Below are 21,805 nucleotides of genomic sequence, written 5' to 3' on the forward strand. Positions count from 1 at the left end.
TGAAAAGAATATAAACCAAGATACCAAAAACAGCATTTTCCGAGCTATATCACCACTAACCTTAATTCTAACAAATAGCTGCCAGACTTCAGGAGTACGCTGTCCGTCCCTTTGTTTCACGAAGTGGCCACCGTCGGTTGGTGCTAGGACATAACGCAACAGAATATTTAAATAAAGCTCTTGTCCGTTTCTACTACGTAAAATGTTGTTTAATTAAACAAAAATGAGACGAATGTATTCTTCAGATTTTCGAAGAGACACAGTTTTATGTCAATGCTCCATTATTTCCAGTGCTTCAAAATAACTGCACTGATGTGCACACAAAATCACAGGACTCTGTAATTGGAAATATTTCCATCTTTGTAGTGAAAATTATCCTGTTGTGGAAAATTGTACACTTCTGCGAGATTCGGGAGGACGACTGTTCAACCCCGCGTCCGGCCATTCGATTTAGGTTTTCCATGATTTCCCTAAATCGCTCCAGGCAAATGCTGGGATGGTTCCTTTCAAAGGGCACGGCCGACTTCCTTCCCCATCCTTCCCTAATCCGATGAGACCGATGACCTCGCTGTCTGGTCTCCTTCCCCAAACAACCCAACCAATCCAACTTCGGCGAGAGTTTAGGAATCGGTTGAGATAAAAAAGGATGTTAATTTCCTTTTGGGAAAAATATTGTAGTGAGCATATGATAAGGAAATAAGCATAGTGCTCTTCGCACTCTGCGCAGGAAACAAGATAAGTTACTTATGAATTTGGATCGATATCCAGAGAAGGAAGCTACAAAGTCCACCTGATAAATATACTGCAAAGCGTTTTTGTTCTTGCACTTCAGAATAGCCCTTTTTGAGTTTCTGAGGGTGCTGTCAGTTATTTGACATCGTGACAAGGAACACGTAATTTTGTATACAAATTTTGATGCAAAACCTTTTAGTATGACACTATCTTAGAATCAAGGCATATCATAGGTCTATGAGGGAAACTTGCGACAAAGTTCAGATCCCGAATTAAAACAGTCGAAATAGTTTACGACTGCCAACGGCCTTGCCGTAATGGTAACACGCTTCCCGTCAGATCACGGAAGTTAAGCGCTGTCGGGCTGGGCTAGCACTTAGATGGACGACTATCCGGTCTGCCTAGCGCTGTCGGTAGGCGGGGTGCACTCAGCCCTTGTGAAGTAAACTCAGAAGCAACTTAATTGAGAAGTAGCGGCTTCGATCTCGTAAACTGACATGCCTCTCCATATCCGCATCCAGTGACGCCTATGGGCCTTCATGGCCTGTTCGGGCGGAGTTTAGTTTTTTAGTTTATGGCTACGTGTCATCCACAACTGTTCTAGATTATCATGCCAGATAATTCTAGAGAAGTCACGCGCGTGTGCATGCGCATGCTGCCTGGCCACGTTAATAGAAGTATAGCTGCCCCCCCTCCCCCCCCCCCCCCCCCTCCGGGCGAGTATGAGCTCTGACAGACAATGGGCGTGAACATTTTGTCTCCCTTGTCTTCGCACAGTCGAACTGTAGACTCGTGCCATTACTAGTAGCTGAAATAGCGCATCCTATACAAGTTCTATCAAACAGAGGCAAATTCGCGGATATGTTAAGCGCGGAAGTGATATTATTGACGTAAACTGCCGCCCTTGCCGCGAACGAAAAACGCTCGCTGCTCGCCTCACGTGGCATCAAAAATAATGAGTTGGCAGCACCAGCGGAAAACGTCTTTAAGGACCTCGGTAACTTCAGTTAAAAAGACAGCTGGGAGACGCCTTCAAGGCTGCAAAAAAACGTTGCGCTCATTTTCTTATTTTTACAGCCGACGCAGAGTAGTGCAGCAACAAGAAGAGCGCCAGCTAATAACTGGATTGCTCGTTATAAAGGGATAATTACAATTACGCAACTGTACGGCCGCTACAGGCCCCATAGGAGCTTGTGGGAGTTTGAAGTAAGGTGCATGTAAACAAAAAACACACACAAATACGTGCGCATGCCAAAATGTTTGGAAACGCTTTTAAATGTGGTGAGGAAGACGGAATGACGAAGCTGATATCCCACTTTTCAGTCTCTTTTAAATAAAACGTAAGTCGTCTTTTTGTGCTGCGGTAGAAGCGTTTTTCCGCTGTTTGCCCCCCTCATCGTGCGTTTCGTCACTTTCTTGATTTCGCGCCATTCGCCCTCTGACAACTGACGTCTCGTGTTCGGAAGGGCTTCAAACTAGGACGTTGATATTTTTTAATAGCAGCAGTCTATGAAAAAAACCGATGTGCAGAAATTGCACACTAGTTGCGTTAAAAATTGTGTGGTGTGCTATTTCATCACATCGAAAATCTTGTTGTTCCATTCACACTGCCATACTCCCAGCGCAATCGGACTTCTTTGTGCCACCGATACTTGCTTCACACAGTGAAAGAGAGAGACTGGACGTCATGAAAGCTAAAAAAAGTAAAGGTATGTTCCACTACAATTTCAGAAGAACAAACATTTACCGAAATTTGCGAAAAATATATAATAAAAATGTTGGCAGTAGATAGTTCCATTCTGATACCTATATATCGGGGGAAAATATCGCGCATATATATAATCAACAGCACTGCTTCAAACCCCTCAAGGCCTACTAAATCTCGGATTTGCGTGACATTTTTGCAGCGCTTCCGACGAAAGAATCTTTAACAATGCCTCGAATGGAGTCCTTTCCCATATAGATCCAAATGATATCGCCCTCTACCTTTAATAACACTAGTGCCAATGACACTCTGAAGTCCAACTTTGCTTCTCCTCTGATGAGCAAAATAAAGAATGTTGGATGCAGAACATACAACCGTCTATTCGTCCACCTCAGTGCTAGCCACTAGGTTACACTAGGCGCAGGGGAAACAAGTTACCACGAATTGAACTAGATTTCCAAAGAATCTGAAAAACTTTTTGCACATCTCTAGCGCTAGCTTCTGCCTTCATTTGCCAGCAGAGCAAGAAATGCAAGTTTAGGGCTTGTAGAGTCTTCAGTATGGTTCAAATGGCTCTGAGCTCTATGGGACTTAACTTCTGTGGTCATCAGTCCCCTAGAACTTAGAACTACTTAAACCTAACTAACCTAAGGACATCACACACATCCATGCCCGAAGCAGGATTCGAACCTGAGACCGTAGCAGTCGCACGGTTCCAGACTGTAGCGCCCAGAACCGCTCGGCCACCTCAGCCGGCAGTCTTCAGTATGTTTGGGGGGAAACAACGCGGGCAAATGTGACAGTTCATTTCTCCACCTAGCCCAATTGGCGCATTTGGCATGCAGCTTTGCTCCCTTCCTTACATGCTGCTGGGATCTGCAGCTACAGTGTGTCCACACAGGATAACGTGACTGATGCGGAGAGACCAATTTTCTTCCAAAGTGCTGGGCAAGTTCATTAGTTTATTCAGGAGAGGCCGACAGTTTTCGCCGCGTTTCGGCCCGTCGGCGATGACAGTCGAGGCGCACGCACTGCAGTCTTCCTCAAACGATTTTACGGAAACTACTCGGCAAAAAAAATTGTTGCATTTCTTATAGCTTTATATGCCGGGTTCATAATGTGCTTTTCATTTCGGAAATGGTCATTGCTATTGTGATATTTACATGGAAGTAACACAATGTGCGAAATTCGAAAACGTTTGCAATGAAAAATGGGAGTCGCTGTGATTTTGCATTTGGTGCAAATTAGATGATACATTGCTGCATATGAAATTTTGCTGACATATCGAATTTTTCTTTAGACTTGGATGTATATATGTAAGTAAGTCACCAGTCTCGAGAAAATTGGTCTGATGTAGCACGCTCATCTTTGGTCGCAACGCGCCAGTGATAAAGCCGGGGGGGGGGGGGGGGGGGGGGGGCGGCGAGGCGCGTTGTACTGAAATGTAGTAAAGAATTCAGACGAGAAGAAAATGGAAGATTTTGAAATGTGGTGCTACAGGACAATGCTGAAGATAAGGCGTACGTGGGTAAATAACGGAGGTAACCTGCTGAAGAGAACTGCGGAAAAAGAAATTTATGGGCAAAATTAACGGCGGGTAGTACACATCCTGATGATGTATTGAAGAATCATGGAATCGTAAACTTGGTAATGGCCGTAAATGTTGTAAATACTTAAAATGAAGTTCAAATGGATGTAGACTGTAGTAGTTGTGTAGAGATGAGGCTTCTACAGGATAAACTGGCTTGGAGACCTGCATCAAATGAATCTTCGGAGTCTAAGCAACAATAATAACAAAGATGTTTCAGGATAATATTTCAACAAACTTTTCAAAAAAAATTGCGTTCTGGTCCGTGTTGACGAGAAGTGATGCTAACATTTTGCGGAAACGTAAAGAGCTGGTGTGGCCCAAACTTCCTAGAAGCTTTCAAAGTCGAGCCGCTGATTGTGACGCAATGATTCCAGGTGAGTGGTGAAGGCCTTTTGAGCGATTACGTGTGCAGCAGCTGAGGAATGTTTCAGTCTTCGGAGTGGGGGTAACGCATATCATCGGACTACGTGATCAGAAACTGTACCGACGGTGCAGCATCAACTAGGAATGCCGACGGCTGGAGTGAAGGGGAACACAAAGCGGCGGATATCCGGGAGGCGGCGCACGTAATGTGTGGCAGGTGGCAGAGGAATGCCACGCGTTGTTGTAATACTGGGTGGGGTGTCGATGCATTTCCGCCGCAGCACAAAAGCCTGCTAGGCGTGCAACTCGGAAGTGTCGGTCAGTGATTTCGCTTTGAGCCTCGGCTGCTAGTGACGCAAGCACGTAACCGCAACGCTGAGACGCTGTGGACAAAATATTGTTCTATTTTTATCCTGAATTACTACTGCGTATACAAGCAAATCTACGACCATTCTTCGTTTTCATTGCTAACAGTGACCCCCACACGATTACTCTGTAATTTACAAAGTGTTCGGCAGAGGCTGAATGGAACCACTCTATTCCTCTACTGCTCCACTGTCGATGTACACTCGTGCCTAAACAAACCCCTAAATATTTACGTGCGATCTCTGATTTATCTTGTGGCTCACTGGTCATGTTCTCACTGTGTAGGAGGCGGTGACGAATCTTCGGAATGAAAGGTGTGTGGTGCAGGGTACTTCATGTGACACTTCCCCGCTTTCCACTTTGTCGTGAACGGTTCGTGGGAAAAATGATAGCAAGCCTCCCTGTGACCTCGAATCTCACTGATTTGACCTTCATGGTCTTTTTGTGAGATATACAGGATTATTATAAACGACTGAAGCTAAATTTGCTGTAGCTGTATAATTTGACATATTGTCGAGGAAAAACTCATTAAAGGTTTGAACAGGTATTGGTCAGTGAACTTAGGTCCAGAATGAAGAAAATATAAGAGAAGATAATGAGAAACTATTATAACGATACTAAATAATCAACTAAACAAAAAAATCACTTCATTATTTTTTTATTGACGCATTAAAAGTTCTCCATATGTGCCGCCGCCGCCGCCCCCTCCCTGATTCTACAGATGTAAAATACAGGGTGTTTCAAAACAAATTGGCCGAGCGGTTCTAGGCGCTACGGCCTGGAACCGCGTGACCGCTACGGTCGCAGGTTCGAATCCTGCCTCGGGCATGGATGTGTGTGATGTCCTTAGGTTAGTTAGGTTTAAGTAGTTCTAAGGTCTAGGGGACTGATGACCTCAGAAGTTAAGGCCCATAGTATTCAGACACATTTGAGCCATTTCAAAACGAATATACGGGTTCTAAGGCTCTGTAGCGTTTACTACATTCAACTTAGTTATAAATAATACATCAAATGAAAGAGCAACTCAGTTTTGTTTGTGTATCGTACCTGTACGCAAAAGGAAGAGAATTTAGAGCATAAAGGTAAGAAACGCCAGTTATGGTTGCTTCACCGAAAAATAAAGGCCCCTCAAACGTTCCGCCGGGATATGGCTCAGAAAAATTCAGCTTAGTCTCTTTCCAACTACACCGTCTCGTGGGAATTTGTTGACCCGCAAATGAGCACATTGCTTGTGTTCACATTTCCGCTTAAGTGAAATTTCGATTCATCACCGAAGACGGCACGATCCAGAAAATCTTCATCGCCATGCAGCAACGTTTCGGTTGCAAAGTTGGCACGTAAATCGTACTCCGTAGGCTTTGGAGCTTGTAACAACTGCAAACGGTAAGGACGTAGTTGTTGGCGTCACCGTAAGTTTCCAGACAGGTGTCACTGGAACTGCTAATTCACGACTAGCCTTCCGAACTGATTTCTTGGGGCTACGAGTGAAAGGCTCTCACTCGTTCAACACGTTCAGTCACTCTTGCCTGGTTCCATTCTCTCCTCTTTGTACAGGTACACAAACAAAACTGTTTGAATTGCTCTTTCATTTGGTGTTATTTATCACTGTAAGTTGGATGTAATAAATGCTACAGAGCCTTAGAACCCGTATATTCGTTCTGAAACACCCTGTAGATAAGAAAGTCCTTCCCTCATTCGGCGCGACATGTCCCTATTATTCATTTCAAAAGCACTGAAGAAGCGTTCTGGTAGGTTTGTTAGTAGAGGAGGCGAAAACACTATCTTTCGCATAACACCACAGAACAAATATCGCTTAGGGTTAGGTCGGGAGAGCGTGGAGGCCATGATACCACGACCTATCTATTTAGTTCTATATTTCCTGTGAAAGAATTCGTGAACATCATGATGGAAATCTGGTGGCGCACCATCCTGTTGGTATATGAAGTCCACACAGTCAGTCTGCGCTTGTGGCGTGAAACAGTTTCCTTGCAAGATCATATAGTCCTGTAAAGGCGTTTTCGGAGAAGAAAAATGGACCATAAACGTAAAACCGTGAGACTGCACAGATAATGCCATTAATAAAAAACCTCGCCACATCACTGAAAATGAGTTTCTCACAAAACCCGTTTTCTTTCATAAGCAATTGCAACTATGCTGAAAAATTCAAAACGTCTCATTTAAACACTGGAAGTCAGGGCTTGTAGCAATTGGATTAAAATGTTGTTAGATTGTAATGATATTTACTATTACTGGTTTCGACTTCAACCTCAGAATGTGAGTCCTGCAAGGGTAGTAATAGTAGAGTAACAGACAGCACTAAAATGTATGGCGTTACAAGAAAATAAAGAAATGATGTAGCATTTACCCCTATGGCAATTTGAAGCGGTAAGTCTTCAGGGACGCCAGTGAAAAGTGGATGATTATCCTAAGTAGGAATGAAATTAACTTTGTCCCTTTATTTGGGGGAGATCGTTCGTTACGGGGAAAGCGAGCTTTAGGGCAAGAGGGTACTCGTAGCTATAAATATTGAACGTAAATGCTGGATAGATTTCAAAAGTAAGGCTAGCAAATGGAGTTGCTCACTGGTTGAAGTCCAGGAGCTTTCAAAGAAAAAAATCATTAAAGGTTTGAACAGGTACTGGTCAGCGAAATAAGGTCCAGAATGAAGAAAATATCAGAAAAGATAATGCGAAACTATTATAACGATACTAAATAATCAGCTAAACAAAAATCACTAACGAGGAGAACACTGCAAGTGCCACAATGCGATTTCCCAGAAATTTGGCTCAGTCGAACAGGAGCCAAAGTAAGCAAACACGTGGCTGGGTTTGTCCGTAAATACTCGACCGTTTGTGAGAAAACGACCACCAAAGTTTTCGACATAATTGAAATGCCTTTTAGCGCCACCCCGAGTGGTGGCGTGGGGACTAGCGTCGAGGCCGCCTCCTTTGCGTCCCATGTTCGAAACCCGATTACTGTTTGTATTTTGTCTGATTTTTTTATCTACCCATGTCGGTGGAATGTTATTGCACGTTCTATTAATAGTAAAATTCCAACTGAGTTTCACAATAAATGCACATCTATTAAATATCCATGTATAGTATTTTGAACGGTTACAGTCCTTTCAAACTCTCATTCTTACATTTCATTCCTATATCAGTTCTTAATTATATTTTGCTTATTCTTCCGGAAGATTTGGTGCATTCGCTTGGATGTTACCGATCTTACAAACATTCGAAACGTAGAAATTTCGGAAACGACAAACCCCGCGCGAAGGCAACAGCGACATTTTTTCGTATGAATCTCTCTGGGAATAAGCGTTGTTAATACTACTGACTGAATGAACTCCAGGAATTTCACCGAAAAGTTTCAAATTTTTTCCGTTCATTTCTTTTTTAATTCATTTACTGGACATATAATTAGTACACGCATAAGGCCAACGTTATTTCAACATTAAACATTCCTGTAGTAGTCTTCTACGGACATTCGTAGATAAACAAAACACAAAAATGAAAATAATAGGGTTTCGGACACGGGTCGCAAAAGTGAAATGCTGCGACGTTAGTTACGTTGAACTGCTTACTCGCTCAAAAGACATGCAAACTACATCAAAAACTTTGACCGTCGTTTTCTCAAACGGTCGAATATCTACGGAGAAGCCGAGGCACATGTTCTCTTATTTTGGCCACCCTTTCACTATGCGAAGTTTCTGGGAAATCAGGCTATGGCACTTACCGTGTTCTCCTCGGAAGATTATAATATTATAAAGAAATTGTGTGTACCCTATCTAATAGGGGGACCGCGCCTACCAGTCAATAGATTACGTCCAGATTTATGGCATATGCAGGTTTAGCCAGAAATGAGTCATAGAAGTGGGTGGCTTCAGACGGTCAAACTTTTAGGGCAAAAGATGTATTTTAGGCATCAACCATTAGCTAGCGTACATCTCGGGAAGCCGCCGGCGCCACGGGGAGAGAACGGAATACCGAAGGTCGTGGATCGAGTATCTGAACGGAAACTTTTCAAATTTTTTTGCGTTTCTTACTCTGCAAGTATGTCGAAATAGTGCCAACTATATTGTATTTATCAGTATTCACGTGAAACGCAAGAAAGTCACAAAAAATTCGGATTGCAAATAAGCTGCTACGAAGGGATTGCAAGATGTACAGGGGGACGTTGTTTATAAAATTACATTTTTTATTGTTTTGCAATTGATTTACATGTGTTGATGTGATATTCATAGAAAAAACGGGGAAGCAGTAATTGTCACGGCGTCTTCTACATGTAATAAACGTCGCATTTTTACAGATACATGATCGTTTTAAAGTTTGTCTAGAAAAGAACGTCGTTTACATTTATCGTACAGTTTGGGAGCAACCCATGCGTAACGTATCATTTCGCCAAATCCTGGCGTGAATAGCTGGTGATGTACAGTTTAATGTATTTTGATGTAGCCTTCTAGAGATGCCGATAGCTGCTAGGAGGTCGAAATGAAACTGATGCGAAGTCCTGTACGCTTCTATTACAACCCTTTCTTGGAAAATTATTTGTAGAGTCCTCGTGGACGCCGTATTCTTTGTTGGAAATGTATTTTCCATCCGAAATTATTTTACCTTTTCGTGAGTTTGAGAATATAAGCACAATGTATTGAGAGAGATTTTGGTATATTTGCAGTGTAAGTAATTGAAAATAGTTTTCACGCTGCAAACGGATGCCACTATCCGCGAATTATCGTTTTGTAATGTTACCACTGCGCCAAACGCTGCCTGGAAACTACGCTAACGTTAGCGGCTCAATCCTCACCCCACCCGCGCCAAAAGTGTTTTTTTTTTTCAAACGCCTTTGGCCATCTGGAGCTGCCACTTTTATTCCTGGCCAAGTCATGCATATATCACAAATTTGCAAGTAATCGTAGTGTTGACGAGTGGGCGCGATCCCCTTAGTGAGGAAGAGAGCGTGACTCGGGATAACAAGAAAAAGCACGCGGTCAGTCATAAAGTAAATTTCAGTTGTGTAACAAATGTTAGAGAAAGTTGCAAATAGAAATGACCACGTTAAAACAGAGCTACCGCATGCCAGCGGCTTGACTTTTTCTATTTTATCTGCAGAATGTTACCATCTGTCTTACCACGACTCTCCGCTGGCTCTCGGAACCTGTTATACAGTCAGAGCGCTGTAGAAGTCACCTTCGCTCCGACCGGACGACGAATGTAATTTCAGCTTCTTTCGCAGGCCTCTTTACGTAACTGCGCGGATTTGACGTCATAATTAGCGCTTCGTTCTTTTCTCTTTGCTTGCCCCTCTGCCACTCACACAACTCGTTAGCAGGTAATTCTGCCCTTGCACCTAGTATTTCTTGTCCCACCAGTCTACATCTGTTCCCCTGCCATTAATTGAGCGTAAAGTACGTTCCTGGTGTCAAATAAAACTTAGGAGCTGGCGTCTGCAAGAAACACAAGACGGCAGCAACTGAACTTCTGGCAGTCCTACACACTACCATTTCAATTCCATTAACTATATCAGTACTGTTCGGAATTATTCTGTTAATTTGCTTTTTTGAAAATGCGTAGTTTCGTAGTACTGGCCCTAAATTCACAAACAGTCTTGATATTAAAGCTTAAGCACCCAGTAAACTTTTTGTGTGTGATGTATTTGTCTTGCTCCTTACTAGGATAGATTTTGTGAATTATTTTCGAAAATGACATGTAAGGAGTAAATATATTGGTGATCACGTGAAAATCGTATATGTCCCAAGAAAAAACTTACTACAGAATTTAGCGCATGTGACCAAACCTCGAAGTCTAAGATTACAACAAGATTCCGTTCGTGATACTGGATCTAGAAACATTGTACGTAAGTTTTAGTTGGATTGCTCACATCCGTCGTCAAAAATGACAGTCCAGGTTTTTTTAGCATTTCGGTGACACTCTCCCATGGCTTAGGCAAACCTGTGGCTAATGTTGCAGCCTCATTATACGTTCTATACCCCTTGTTTCTCCTCTTCGGTATTTCTCACACTCCGCCAGTATTCTAGGATGGGTCGCACGAGTGTTCTGTAAGCAATCCTCCTGCACTATGCTTGGAGGATACTTCGCGTCCGTTTTAGCTATTTTCTGTCCTATACCAGTTACATAATGTGTGTGTGTGTGTGTGTGTGTGTGTGTGTGTGTGTGTGTGTTGCTGGGATACAAATTTAATGAAATATCGCGACTACTCCCATAGCTCGTGTTTTTCTCTGAGCATCTCTGCTACATAAGGCAAACACAGATCTGCTGCGACCCCAATAGCGCGTTTCTTAAATTTATTCTGTGCGCTGTTTTGCATACTCATGAAGGACTAACTGGGATTTGCTTTAGATGTGCCGTACTTTTCCAGACCCATTCCATATTCTTCAATTCAAGTGTGCCATTGATGTTCCCTAAAATTGATTTTACGTTTTCGTCCCGTTTCAAATGTCTTCAGACTTTCCTCTACATAGTTAAACGATGTAATGCTGTCAAATTGGAAATTTGTGGTAAGGTCTTATGGGACCAAATTGCTGAGGTCATCGGCCCCGAAGTCTACACACTACTTAACGTAACTTAAACTGACTTACGCTGTGGACAACACACACGCCCATGCCAGAGGGAGGACTCGAACCTCCGACGTGGGGAGCCGCGCGGACCGTGACAAGGCGCCTAGACCACGCGGCTACCCCGCGCGGCCTAATGGTGTCCAAGTTCGGTACTAACAGTTATGAACAATTGCAAAAGATAAATGTTTACTTACTTTATTTTGTCTATCTTTACCTTAAAGCATACATATAAATTATTGGACTGTATATAGTAGTCGCATTCTTTAAAGACTGAATTCAACTCTGTTGCAGATTCGCCGTACGAAGATGTGAACGAGGTTTTGATATCTGGATGCCAGCAGGGGACCTGCAAACTCAAGAAGAAGACCGAAGTGGGCCTAGAGTTCAAGTTCACTCCCAGTGAGTACACAGATTATCTTCTGAGCTGCCTTAATTTTTTCTCTTCCAATTTCCTACGTCTTAATGTTTATACTGAAAAATATCGTAAGTACGAAAAGGGGGTGTAGAAAAATTACTTGTTTCTTTCTATTCTTGTATAGCTCACAAAGCTCCTGAGCACAGATTCTAAACAAGTGTCTTTTGTAAAGACTGCAAGTGCACTTCTGAACATTTAACATCCCCTTACTAAAAGATGTTTTGATATAAAGATTAATCTGGCGCACAACGAAATTCCATCAGTACAGTAGTCCTCAGCACAACAGATAAAGCGATTTGATGTTTCTCTTTTTCACCATTGCAAACATATGGAGCTCTTCAGGTAAAAGGATTGGGATACAATGGGCGATGACTTGAGTAATTGTGAATCTTTTACGCAACTAAAAAGATTCCTTTCGTGATAATGATACACATATATTCACTTAAAGCCCAAGAATTGGCGGTAACGATCAGGAAAACACGCAATACATTAGATGAAAACATATGGGTTAAATAATACTGAAATAGACTTCATAGAATTACCTAGGTACACAAGGTGTGGCGAAGAATGGGAATTGCTAATTAGAGAGAGAGAGAGAGAGAGAGAGAGAGAGAGAGGGGGGGGGGGGGGGACAAACAGCAGGCAGCGAAATGAAGTGCTGACTGCTAAAAGCAAGCTAAGCAAAGGGCAAATATACTGGATGATGGAGGAAGCTCATATACATACACATATACACATTGCCAAAGACTTAAATAATTCAAAAAAATTGTTACCGAAAAGTAATTCTTGCAGCGCGTAGTCATTCTACCCAGATTTCAATGTTCTACACAATTCAAGGTAATATATCTTATTAGCTGTGAAACCATACACACATGTGGTGGATGGTGCTAGCACACACAGAAAAATTATCTTTGAGGGGTCCAAACTCACACAAGCTTCTTGTTTATCCTGACGGGTGAGCCAAAACAAAGTGTAGACACGGTGGGCAGTGGGAGCAGATACACTGAAGTCGGAAGAGTAGTCCAAGGTTAAAAATTCTTACGTGATGCAGGTATTGATTCTGCATGGATTTTAATGTAAATAATGCATTCTAGTGATAGCTGTGTCGTAAACTCAGACGTCGTACGAAACACATCTGTCAACTGTCTGTCCACGGCAGAGCTGGAGGGCTGTGATCATAGGTGTCGCCGAGAAATGGCTCTACTTAGAGTGATGGAGGAGGAGCAACCATTGGGCTTGGTCCACTATCTCATGACAAAGTTCAAACCTGACATATCTTCCTCACTCCTGCCCTACTCCTCGATCTTAGGTAGACACTCCTGAAATTTGTGGACTCATTGTACCCATTAGCTGGAGGCTCTGTGAAGACTGCCTACATTTCTGATGAACTGCGCAGATCAAAATGGAAAATTGCACCATTCATTACTTCACCAAACGTAGTGGTGAAGATCTTCACCCCGTAACGAGCATTAAATGTAAACTTTCCTTATATTGGGAACCGATGTCCGTCACAAGTATAAAGTGTGATCCCTCTTGAGCACCAATACTCTTGTATACGTGATGCCATGGGAAACAGCCCTTGTGTTATCTTGATGAATTTATAGCTGTACCTGAAACACATCGTCACTTCATACACATTCCTTTTGGGACACTGGTATCAAAGAATACGTCTTCCCATTGCATCCTAGACAAGCTCAATGGGCGACAGATCAGGGGAGCAGGCAAGCCAGTCAATAATCCATACATTCAAGGCGTTTATGGTGTGTTTCAAATGGCTCTGAGCACTATGGGAGTTAACTGCTGTGGTCATCAGTCCGCTAGAACTTAGAACTACTTAAACCTAACTAACCTAAAGACATCACATACATCCATGCCTGAGGCAGGATTCGAACCTGCGACCGTAGCGGTCAGACTGTAGCGCCTAGAACCGCATGCCCACTCAGGCCGGCGCTTTATGATGTGAACCGCAGTGTGGGGCCCCACAGGATTTCCCATTCTTGTTGCATAATGGAGAACATTCAGTCTCTCTTAATGAATTACTAAATCAGTACCCGCCGGTACTACGATTCCAGTTGTGGTGGTGATGCGTGTGTCAGAATAGCACCTTCCTTTGCCTTTTCACCACGTAATCTATGGTGGTGTTGGAATCGCTGTGGCCACCACCACAAACAGATGAGACTCATCGCTAAACACAACAGAATGCCTCTCACGTCCCACTTTACACTGGTACTATACGATATTTCTTTGTTGTATGTGGTGTGATGTCAGCAGTAAATGGCGTACCACAATTGGAGATCTCAATTTTGTTTCCAGTAATGTGTTCCCAACCGTTTGTAGTTACTCAGTAGTGGCTGTAACATCCTAATTGAATCCAATCTTCCAGCCATTCGTCTGGAAGAGTCAGTCGAACAATTCTACGATCTTCTCATGTAGTCCTTCTGGATGACTTACCAGTTTTGAGTCCATTTGTCACCAATCGCTCTGCACCCGCTGCACTACAGCCAATAGTCTAAACGATCTGTGTGGTGGTGCCATGTCCGTCATGCCAATAACTAGACCATCAGGGTTGGGAAGATAGTGATAAGCTGGACGTGCGCATCTTTTCGACATGTTTTGTTGCGGTCTCCACCTGAGTAGTTCCCTGCTAGACGCACCTAATAGTCATCATTCATTCATATTATTCTTCCTCCACAGCGGGCATATGCAACCTTTGGTGACTCGTGGGCCTGATTCACATACTTAGCTCGTGGGTCGCCTCATCACGTGACGCGACAGCAGCGCTCCTAGCGCATATTGATACTCCAGCGTCTGCGACATGAATGATTATGGCGTAACGCTCCGATATGAATGGCACGCCTTTGCCGACACGCCACGGTCACAAATTATGCCTCAGAATACTCGTACATTCATTTCATTTTGATTCAAAAGTGTCAAGGGCCGGACTGGAATCAGTCACAGGTTGGACTTTTTTCTTTGGAAATGCCGAAAATAGCACAAGCATAAAATTTTGATAAACATACACCACAGGTATGGAAATATTGAAGTATGTTTGCTAGCAACAGACAATCTTGAATAGCGTAATGTGCAGCGCTGTTAGATTTGCTAGTTGAGTTCATTTTAAGCAAGCTATTTTCTGTTGAAAACTGATTATTCGAAGTGCGTGCGCTTTTCGTCCCAGTGTGTAAATCAGCAATCTGTCACATCAAGTGTGTGTGTGTGTGTGTGTGTGTGTGTGTGTGTGTGTGTGTGTGTGTGTGTGTGTGTGTGACCGTGTGTCGAGTTATAAAATTGTGAGTATGCTGTACACTGCACATAAATAGGACTGCGGTGGCGATGCTAGGATCAGAAGTAAGCCTATTTTGACCGAACTCATTCCTGTTCTGGAAACAGATTGTGTTTTCGTACACTCTTAACGTTACTGTTCATTCTTCCTTTGTTTCCATTACACTGAGAAGGTTGCATGAGGTTCTGGTATTTTTCCTGCTATTGTTCTGCTGCAAGAGAGTCGAACTATCTGAAAGCGGAACGGTATTTACGTTTTACAGGGAAAATGCCTACACTATGCATAAATAAGAACATAGATAGATAAACGTACTTAAACGAAAATTATTTCAACAGCGAAAAAATCAATTATTTGACGAGAAAAATAATTTCTGATGTTTGGCATTTACCAAGAAAAAGATAAAAGAATGAAACAAAAATTACCTATTTACTGCGTCCTAGATTTTGTTCGGTGTGTTTGCAAGTATAGATTTTCTCGAGCAAATAAATGTCTCAAACCCCAAACTAATCCGCCTAACACCTCCATTAAGGTGTGATCAGTCATGATGCTGTAATGGCTCAACAAAGTGTACATTGGTGCCATGAGTAATGGAAGCCGACTTGCAATTGTCACAACCTACGTCGTATGTCCTATTCCTGTCCAAACTGTTTCCCACCAAACCCACTATCATTATACAGTCGTCGTCTCAAGAGTCGGTGCATAAAGATTGTATGTCCCTATCACTTGACTTAGTTCTGCATGTGGTTTGAAGCTGGTGGTGGCTGGGTACACTGCCCGTAAGCTTTCCTGTAACAGGGCATGAACCTTGCCTATAGCTACTACCTAACAGAGGGCCTAACGTCGCCTATGGCTATTACCTTCCTTGTCTGGCACTTCGCACATTACTGGCCTTCATGATATCAGCTGAAATGTGCTGCACATTTCCTTCTAGTCCTACCTCAGGCTCTTCTCCACTTAACTCGGGCAGTGGTGGATACCTGTTTTTAGTGTTGGAAATTAAACTATCTGATCGCGTTCTGCCACTTTCAACCCACACTTCTCCGACACTTCCTGGCAAATTAAAACCGTGTGCCTGACAGACTCGAACTCGGGATCTTTGCCTTTCGCGGGCAAGTACTCTTACCAACTGAGCAACCCAAGCACACTCACGACCCGTCCTCAAAGCATAGGAAAAGGTCCCGAGTTCGAGTCTGGGTCTCGCACAGTTTTAATCTGCCAGGAAGTTTCATATCTGCGTACACTCCGCTGCAGAGTGAATATTCATTCTGGCCACACTTCTGTCTCCCTCTTCCCTGATTATTTCCTTGCTTTCTTCCTCCAACTGTGCCCGAGTTTCCTGTCCCCTTTCCTGTCAAAAAGTTCCTACTGCATTCTCTGCATTTAAAGGAGGCAGTCTCGTCCGTTTTGCCAACGTTTTCCGCACTACATCCCATCCCATCCCATCCCCTCTCCCCGTGAACATATTTTATGAAAGATTCGCAACAGATCCCCCTCCTCATTTCCCTATAACAGCTCCAACATTTCTCGCTCATTGTCAGTTTCGATAGAATTAGTTTAGCTTTAAATAACACGTCAAATATGTCGAGGACGTTACATTTGTCGTATGTAAACAAAACAGCTTTTTTAGTGTTGGAGCTGAGGGACTGATGATCTTAGCAGTTAAGTCCCATAAGATTTCACACACATTTGAACATTTTTTTAGTAGTGGAGCTGTTTTTGTACTGACAAGAATGAATTAATAACTCCGTTTTTAGAGAATTTGCGTGATGAAAATTGTATGGTTAGGTTTTTCAACGTTTATAATTCGGAAAAACTACGTCTAGATCGCGTCTTTATAACGAGTAAATAATACGAAAAGAGTTAAGAAATAATAATTAGAAACGATTAACCAGTACTGTACTTTCATGGCAACACTACACTACTGAAACTAGTAGCTGCCTTGCTTTAACGAAATTTATCACTAGTAAAAAACGCAATTAGGGTTTTTGCTGTTTGTCAACAAAAATTTCCGACTGCTTAAAGCGACTGTAAGGATTTCAAATAAATTATTTTAAAGAGAAAGTACAACAGGGACGCTAAACATTCACTTCTGTGACAAGAACACAGTACAGCAATTGCTCAAAACAAAATTAATTGAACTATATTTACTCTTAAATAAGTACTTTTCATGGAGGAAATACACCTGCGGATCTCAGACTATTCCCACAGCGAAATGTGGCAAGCGAACGTCTGCGACAATTGCAGATCACTTACATGGACTGCCTGAAAGCTCATGTCTGTTAAAAAATGGCTCTGAGCACTATGGGACTCTACTTCTGAGGTCATCAGCCCCCTAGAACTTAGAACTACTTAAACATAGCTAACCTAAGGACATCACACACATCCATGCCAGAGGCAGGATTCGAATCTGCGGTCGTAGCGGTCGCGCGGTTCCAGACTGTAGTGCCTAGAACCGCTCGGCCACTAAGGCCGGCTCATGTCTGTTAGTTGCGTTGTTGCCCACACGTATTGGTGGTGCGCCCGCAGGTGAGGACATCAAGCAGCTGAAGAACAGGGTGTACGCCGAGCTGCTGTCTCTGCCCTTCCCGTTCGCCGGCGTGGACGGCACCAGCGCGTGCGACCAGGTGTTCGACGCCAGCGGCCAGAAGGCGGGCTGCCCGCTGAAGGCCGGCCAGGAGTACGTCTACAAGAACAAGCTCAAGGTGCTCGACATCTACCCCAAGGTAAGACAGCTCGTTCAGCTCCCTCCCTTAGCGGCTAGTCGAGTTGCTTGCTGCCTTGTAATTGTCGCACGAACACCGAAATGTCAGATATTCAGAAAAGTGAGCGAAGAGCAGCAAATGAACGAAAAATCGCTCAAGTACTTACTTCCTAAATTCACCGAAATCTTCGAGGTAAAAATAGCGATATCAAAATTTGAATTTTGAAGCGCATCGGACAGACAAACTACTTGATGTTTGCCAGCATACTGGCTCCAACAGAATCAGAACGAGCCAATTTTGCTGACTACGAACTCAGCAAGAACCACCTCCAATGGTACTCAAAGTTCTGTTTTACTCAGTCATTTTTAACTTAAAGTTTAGGTCGAACATTTCTCTAACGTTACTGCCGACAAACGTGACTTCTTTCAATTTCCTTTCTGACAGTTGAGAAAACTGCTTGGCAGAGATTAAAGAAACATTGTTCATCTGAAACTAGGGATTCCACAACCTTCAGCCATCAGTCTGAACAACAATTTGATGGGGCCTGCTGGGAATTCCTCTCCTATGCCACTTTAATTTCGTAGTAGTACTTGCATCCAGCGTATTCAGTTTTTTCTTGGATGTGTTCCAAACTGTCTTCCTCTACTGTTGTTACCCTCTACAGTTCTCTCTAGTACCATGGAAGTGATTACCAGATGTCTTAACACATGTCCTATCATCCAGTCCCTTCTTTTTGTCAACGTTTTCCATATGTTCGTTTATCAGTTCAGCGAATAAGCACATTATTCCTTATCTTATCAACCTACCTGTTTTTCAACGTCTTTCTGTTGCACCACGTTCCAAAATCCTTTACTTCTCTTCCTTTACTGTTTCCCTACAGACAGTGATTAACTAGCATACAATGGTGTGCTTCGAACGTACATTCTCAGAAATTTCTCCCTTGGATAAAGGCCTATGTTTGATAAAAGCCGACTTCTTCTGACCAGGAATGCCTTATTTGCCTTAGCTTGTCTCTGTCGTTCTTACTTCATCCGTTGTGTGGCATTTTGCTTTCAAGGTAGCAGAATTCCGCCGGCCGCTGTGGCCGAGCGGTTCTAGGCGCTTGAGTCCAGAAACGCGTGACCGCTACGGTCGCAGGTTCGAATCCTGCCTCGGGCATGGATGTGTGTGATGTCCTTAGGTTAGTTAGGTTTAAGCAGTTGTAAGTTCTGAGGGACTGATGACCTTAGATGTTAAGTCCCATAGTGCTCAGAGCCATTTAAACCATTTTTGAGCAGAATTCCTTAAATTTGCCTCCTTTGTGGTTCCTCATTTTGAAAAGTTGATAGCTAATATTATTTATGGTATTCTTCGTTACTCTACTCTGTCTGGGTTACTCTCAATCTGTATTTCGTACTCATTAAACTACTCATTCAATTCAACAAGTCCTATAATTCTTCAGTTTCACTGAGGATGGCAATGTTATCAGTAAATCTCATCATTCATATCCTTCCATCCTGAGTTTTAAGTCCACTCTTGAAACGTTTAATTCCCATTAAGTCTTACTTCAGTTTATAGGTTGTTGAACAGTAAGTGTGAAACACTGCATCCCAGTCTTATACTATCATTAATCCAAGCACTTAGTTCTTGGTTTTCTGATCTAGTTTGTCCCCCTTGGTTCTTGCACGTATTGTGTGTTACTGTTCCATTAGGCTCAGCTTTGTGTAGAAATTCTTGTGCAAAAAAAAAAGCCAAAGCACTTACTGTTTTAACTTAAGACAACTAATTGTCTTGAAAACAATGCATTGTACGAAAAGAAGTTCTAGGTGAAAAGTTAATATTAGTTAAGGGGACATGTTTGTTCTACAACTGGCTACTTCCTAGCCACCCCTCCTGTATGGGTGAGGTCACCTTTGTATTTTAAAATGCCCCCCCCCCCCCAACCCACCCACCAATTTTTCTTGCATATTCGAAATTTGCACCAAGAAATATGTATGGCATACTCAAACCATCATTTTCCATTTGTGGTAGATGGCACTGACAAATATCAACCGTGCCTGTTTTTGCATTTAAGAACAGACACATCTGATTCTGCATTTCATTTATGATGTAGATGTAAACCTTTGTGTTCTAAAGGTTCATATCTGTGTTCGAAATTGGTCTTGCAAATTTGATTGTGTAGTACAATAAAGTTAGTTAGTTCAGTGTGTGGTTAGAAACTGTTTAGTGAGAGCCAGGAACAATGATTTGGATGTAATAGTTCTTTGTTCCAATTGGTATGCTTGATATTGTTGAGTCCCTTACCTCTAACATTTGGGGTACTAGATTTTCGTGAGTATCCATGGCAGTTGTGCGTGTTACTATCACTCAATGAACATTTTACCTTCTTATCACTGTTGTGCTTTGTATTCCGCTGGTAGCCATGTAGCAGCCAGTGTGACAGTTATGACAGATGGATGGAAATGCACACTGAAATTGAGCACTCATATGGTTTGAGGACTCACCACAGTCAACTGTGTAGAGAACAGAAAACTAAGTTATCATACAAGTAGCTTATTTGCCAGCAATGTCTACCCATATTATCGATACTACAGGGCCCAAAATTATATTAGCAACACTGGTTTCAGTAAACTGTAGGTGTTTTTTTGGTGTAGAATCCGAATATACCATAAAAGTAGGGGATTCGCATCATGCAGGAGGTGTGATTAGGAGGTGGCCATTCATAGCTGAGGCAGACGTCCCCTTTACTAGTATTAACCTCTTCATCTAGAACCTTTTTTGTACAATGTCATTTTGTAACCAGTGCAACCACTGCTACTGGAATTCCAGATTGTTAACTAAAATAACATGAACTATGTCGTTAAAATCTCTAAAAACCAAACATGTCAGTATTGTGGTTTAAATGGGTGGGGGCATAGCTTTATCACATTAATTTCAGTGCAATTAAAAAACTGCAAGAAAAACCACTTTAATAAAACTTTTTATTGTTGGGTCTGTTACCTGAGGTATGTATAAACCAATTGAATTACTTGTTTTATTCTAATGGTGTTTTGGGATGATCTAAGAGGAAACTTTTGGTTTCAGATCCGTGTGCTTGTGCACTGGGAGCTGCAGGACCAGAATGAGAAGACAATCAAGTGCTTCGAGGTTCCCGCCAGGATCACTTCATGAGTGGCATTTCCCAGACGATGTGTGCACTCACTCCTCCACACTGAAATTGTTTACTCGTGGTTGTGTTAAAGTGTTAGCTCTATATGTGTCCTTTCTTAATAAAATTATTTAATTGAAAGAATCGTCCTTTTATTGTTTGTACCCAAGAAACTTTTACTGGTTATGCAACACTAATATTTGTTAATAATTTTTATACACTGTTAATTCTTGGCACAATATTATTTCTGAGTGCGGGAGAAGCCAAACACAAGAAGCATGAAACTTTTGTGGACACATTTATGCAACAACTGATAATTGTTAAAAAAGTCAAGAGTTTCTTAAAGTGGCAGGAAAGAACAGATACAGATACTCTGAACTATGATACAGCAGAAACTAGTGACAGTAATGTATCTCTTTTTTTATTGTAAAGCAAAAATTATTTATAAATTTACAATTTTATTTTCAACCCTTGAGGAGGGAGACATAGTTGAACAGGGATAATAAAAGGTAAGCAAATAATTATTAAGACGGGAGAGAATAAAATATCCTGAATAGGTCATATCCTATCCATACTGTACAGGTATGAGCAGCCCTCAGAGACTCGCCTTCACACATTTCTTTTAAATATTTTGTGACTAAAGCACTTCTGGCCTGTTATTTATTTTATATGCGACATGTAATTATTGTCTGTCTTGTATCGTTAGTACTTACACCTTTCTAAATAAAAATTTTTCTTTCCACAAAGTTGTAATTATGTTATAGACTGCTTTAAATGTCTAAATTCTGATGTAGGCACTCTTAGAAGTGTTGAGATCTGGTTAATAAGACTAAAAATTTGTGACCGAGGGCTCATTTGTTTAAATTTTAATTTATAAACAGTCGCTGAACCAAGCAGCCATGTTCAAAACTTTATATTCATAGTGCTGCACACTGTGGTTCCATGGT

The 21,805-nt window shown here is 42.2% G+C and overlaps 1 protein-coding gene across 1 annotated transcript in view; it reads left to right on the forward strand.

Moving 5' to 3' along the window:
* The window catches only part of LOC124601929 (NPC intracellular cholesterol transporter 2 homolog a), a 60,714-nt gene extending 39,715 nt beyond the window's left edge, over window positions 1-20,999 (forward strand). The window contains exons 2-4 of the mRNA XM_047136286.1: window positions 11,623-11,730; window positions 17,556-17,752; window positions 20,795-20,999. Coding sequence (XP_046992242.1) covers window positions 11,623-11,730; window positions 17,556-17,752; window positions 20,795-20,881 — 392 coding nt within the window. The 3' untranslated portion in view covers window positions 20,882-20,999. The remainder of the gene's footprint in view (window positions 1-11,622; window positions 11,731-17,555; window positions 17,753-20,794) is intronic.
* The last annotated feature ends 806 nt before the right edge of the window (window positions 21,000-21,805 follow it).

The sequence above is a fragment of the Schistocerca americana genome, chromosome 1 (genome assembly GCF_021461395.2).
Source record: "Schistocerca americana isolate TAMUIC-IGC-003095 chromosome 1, iqSchAmer2.1, whole genome shotgun sequence".
Lineage (NCBI taxonomy): Eukaryota > Metazoa > Arthropoda > Insecta > Orthoptera > Acrididae > Schistocerca > Schistocerca americana.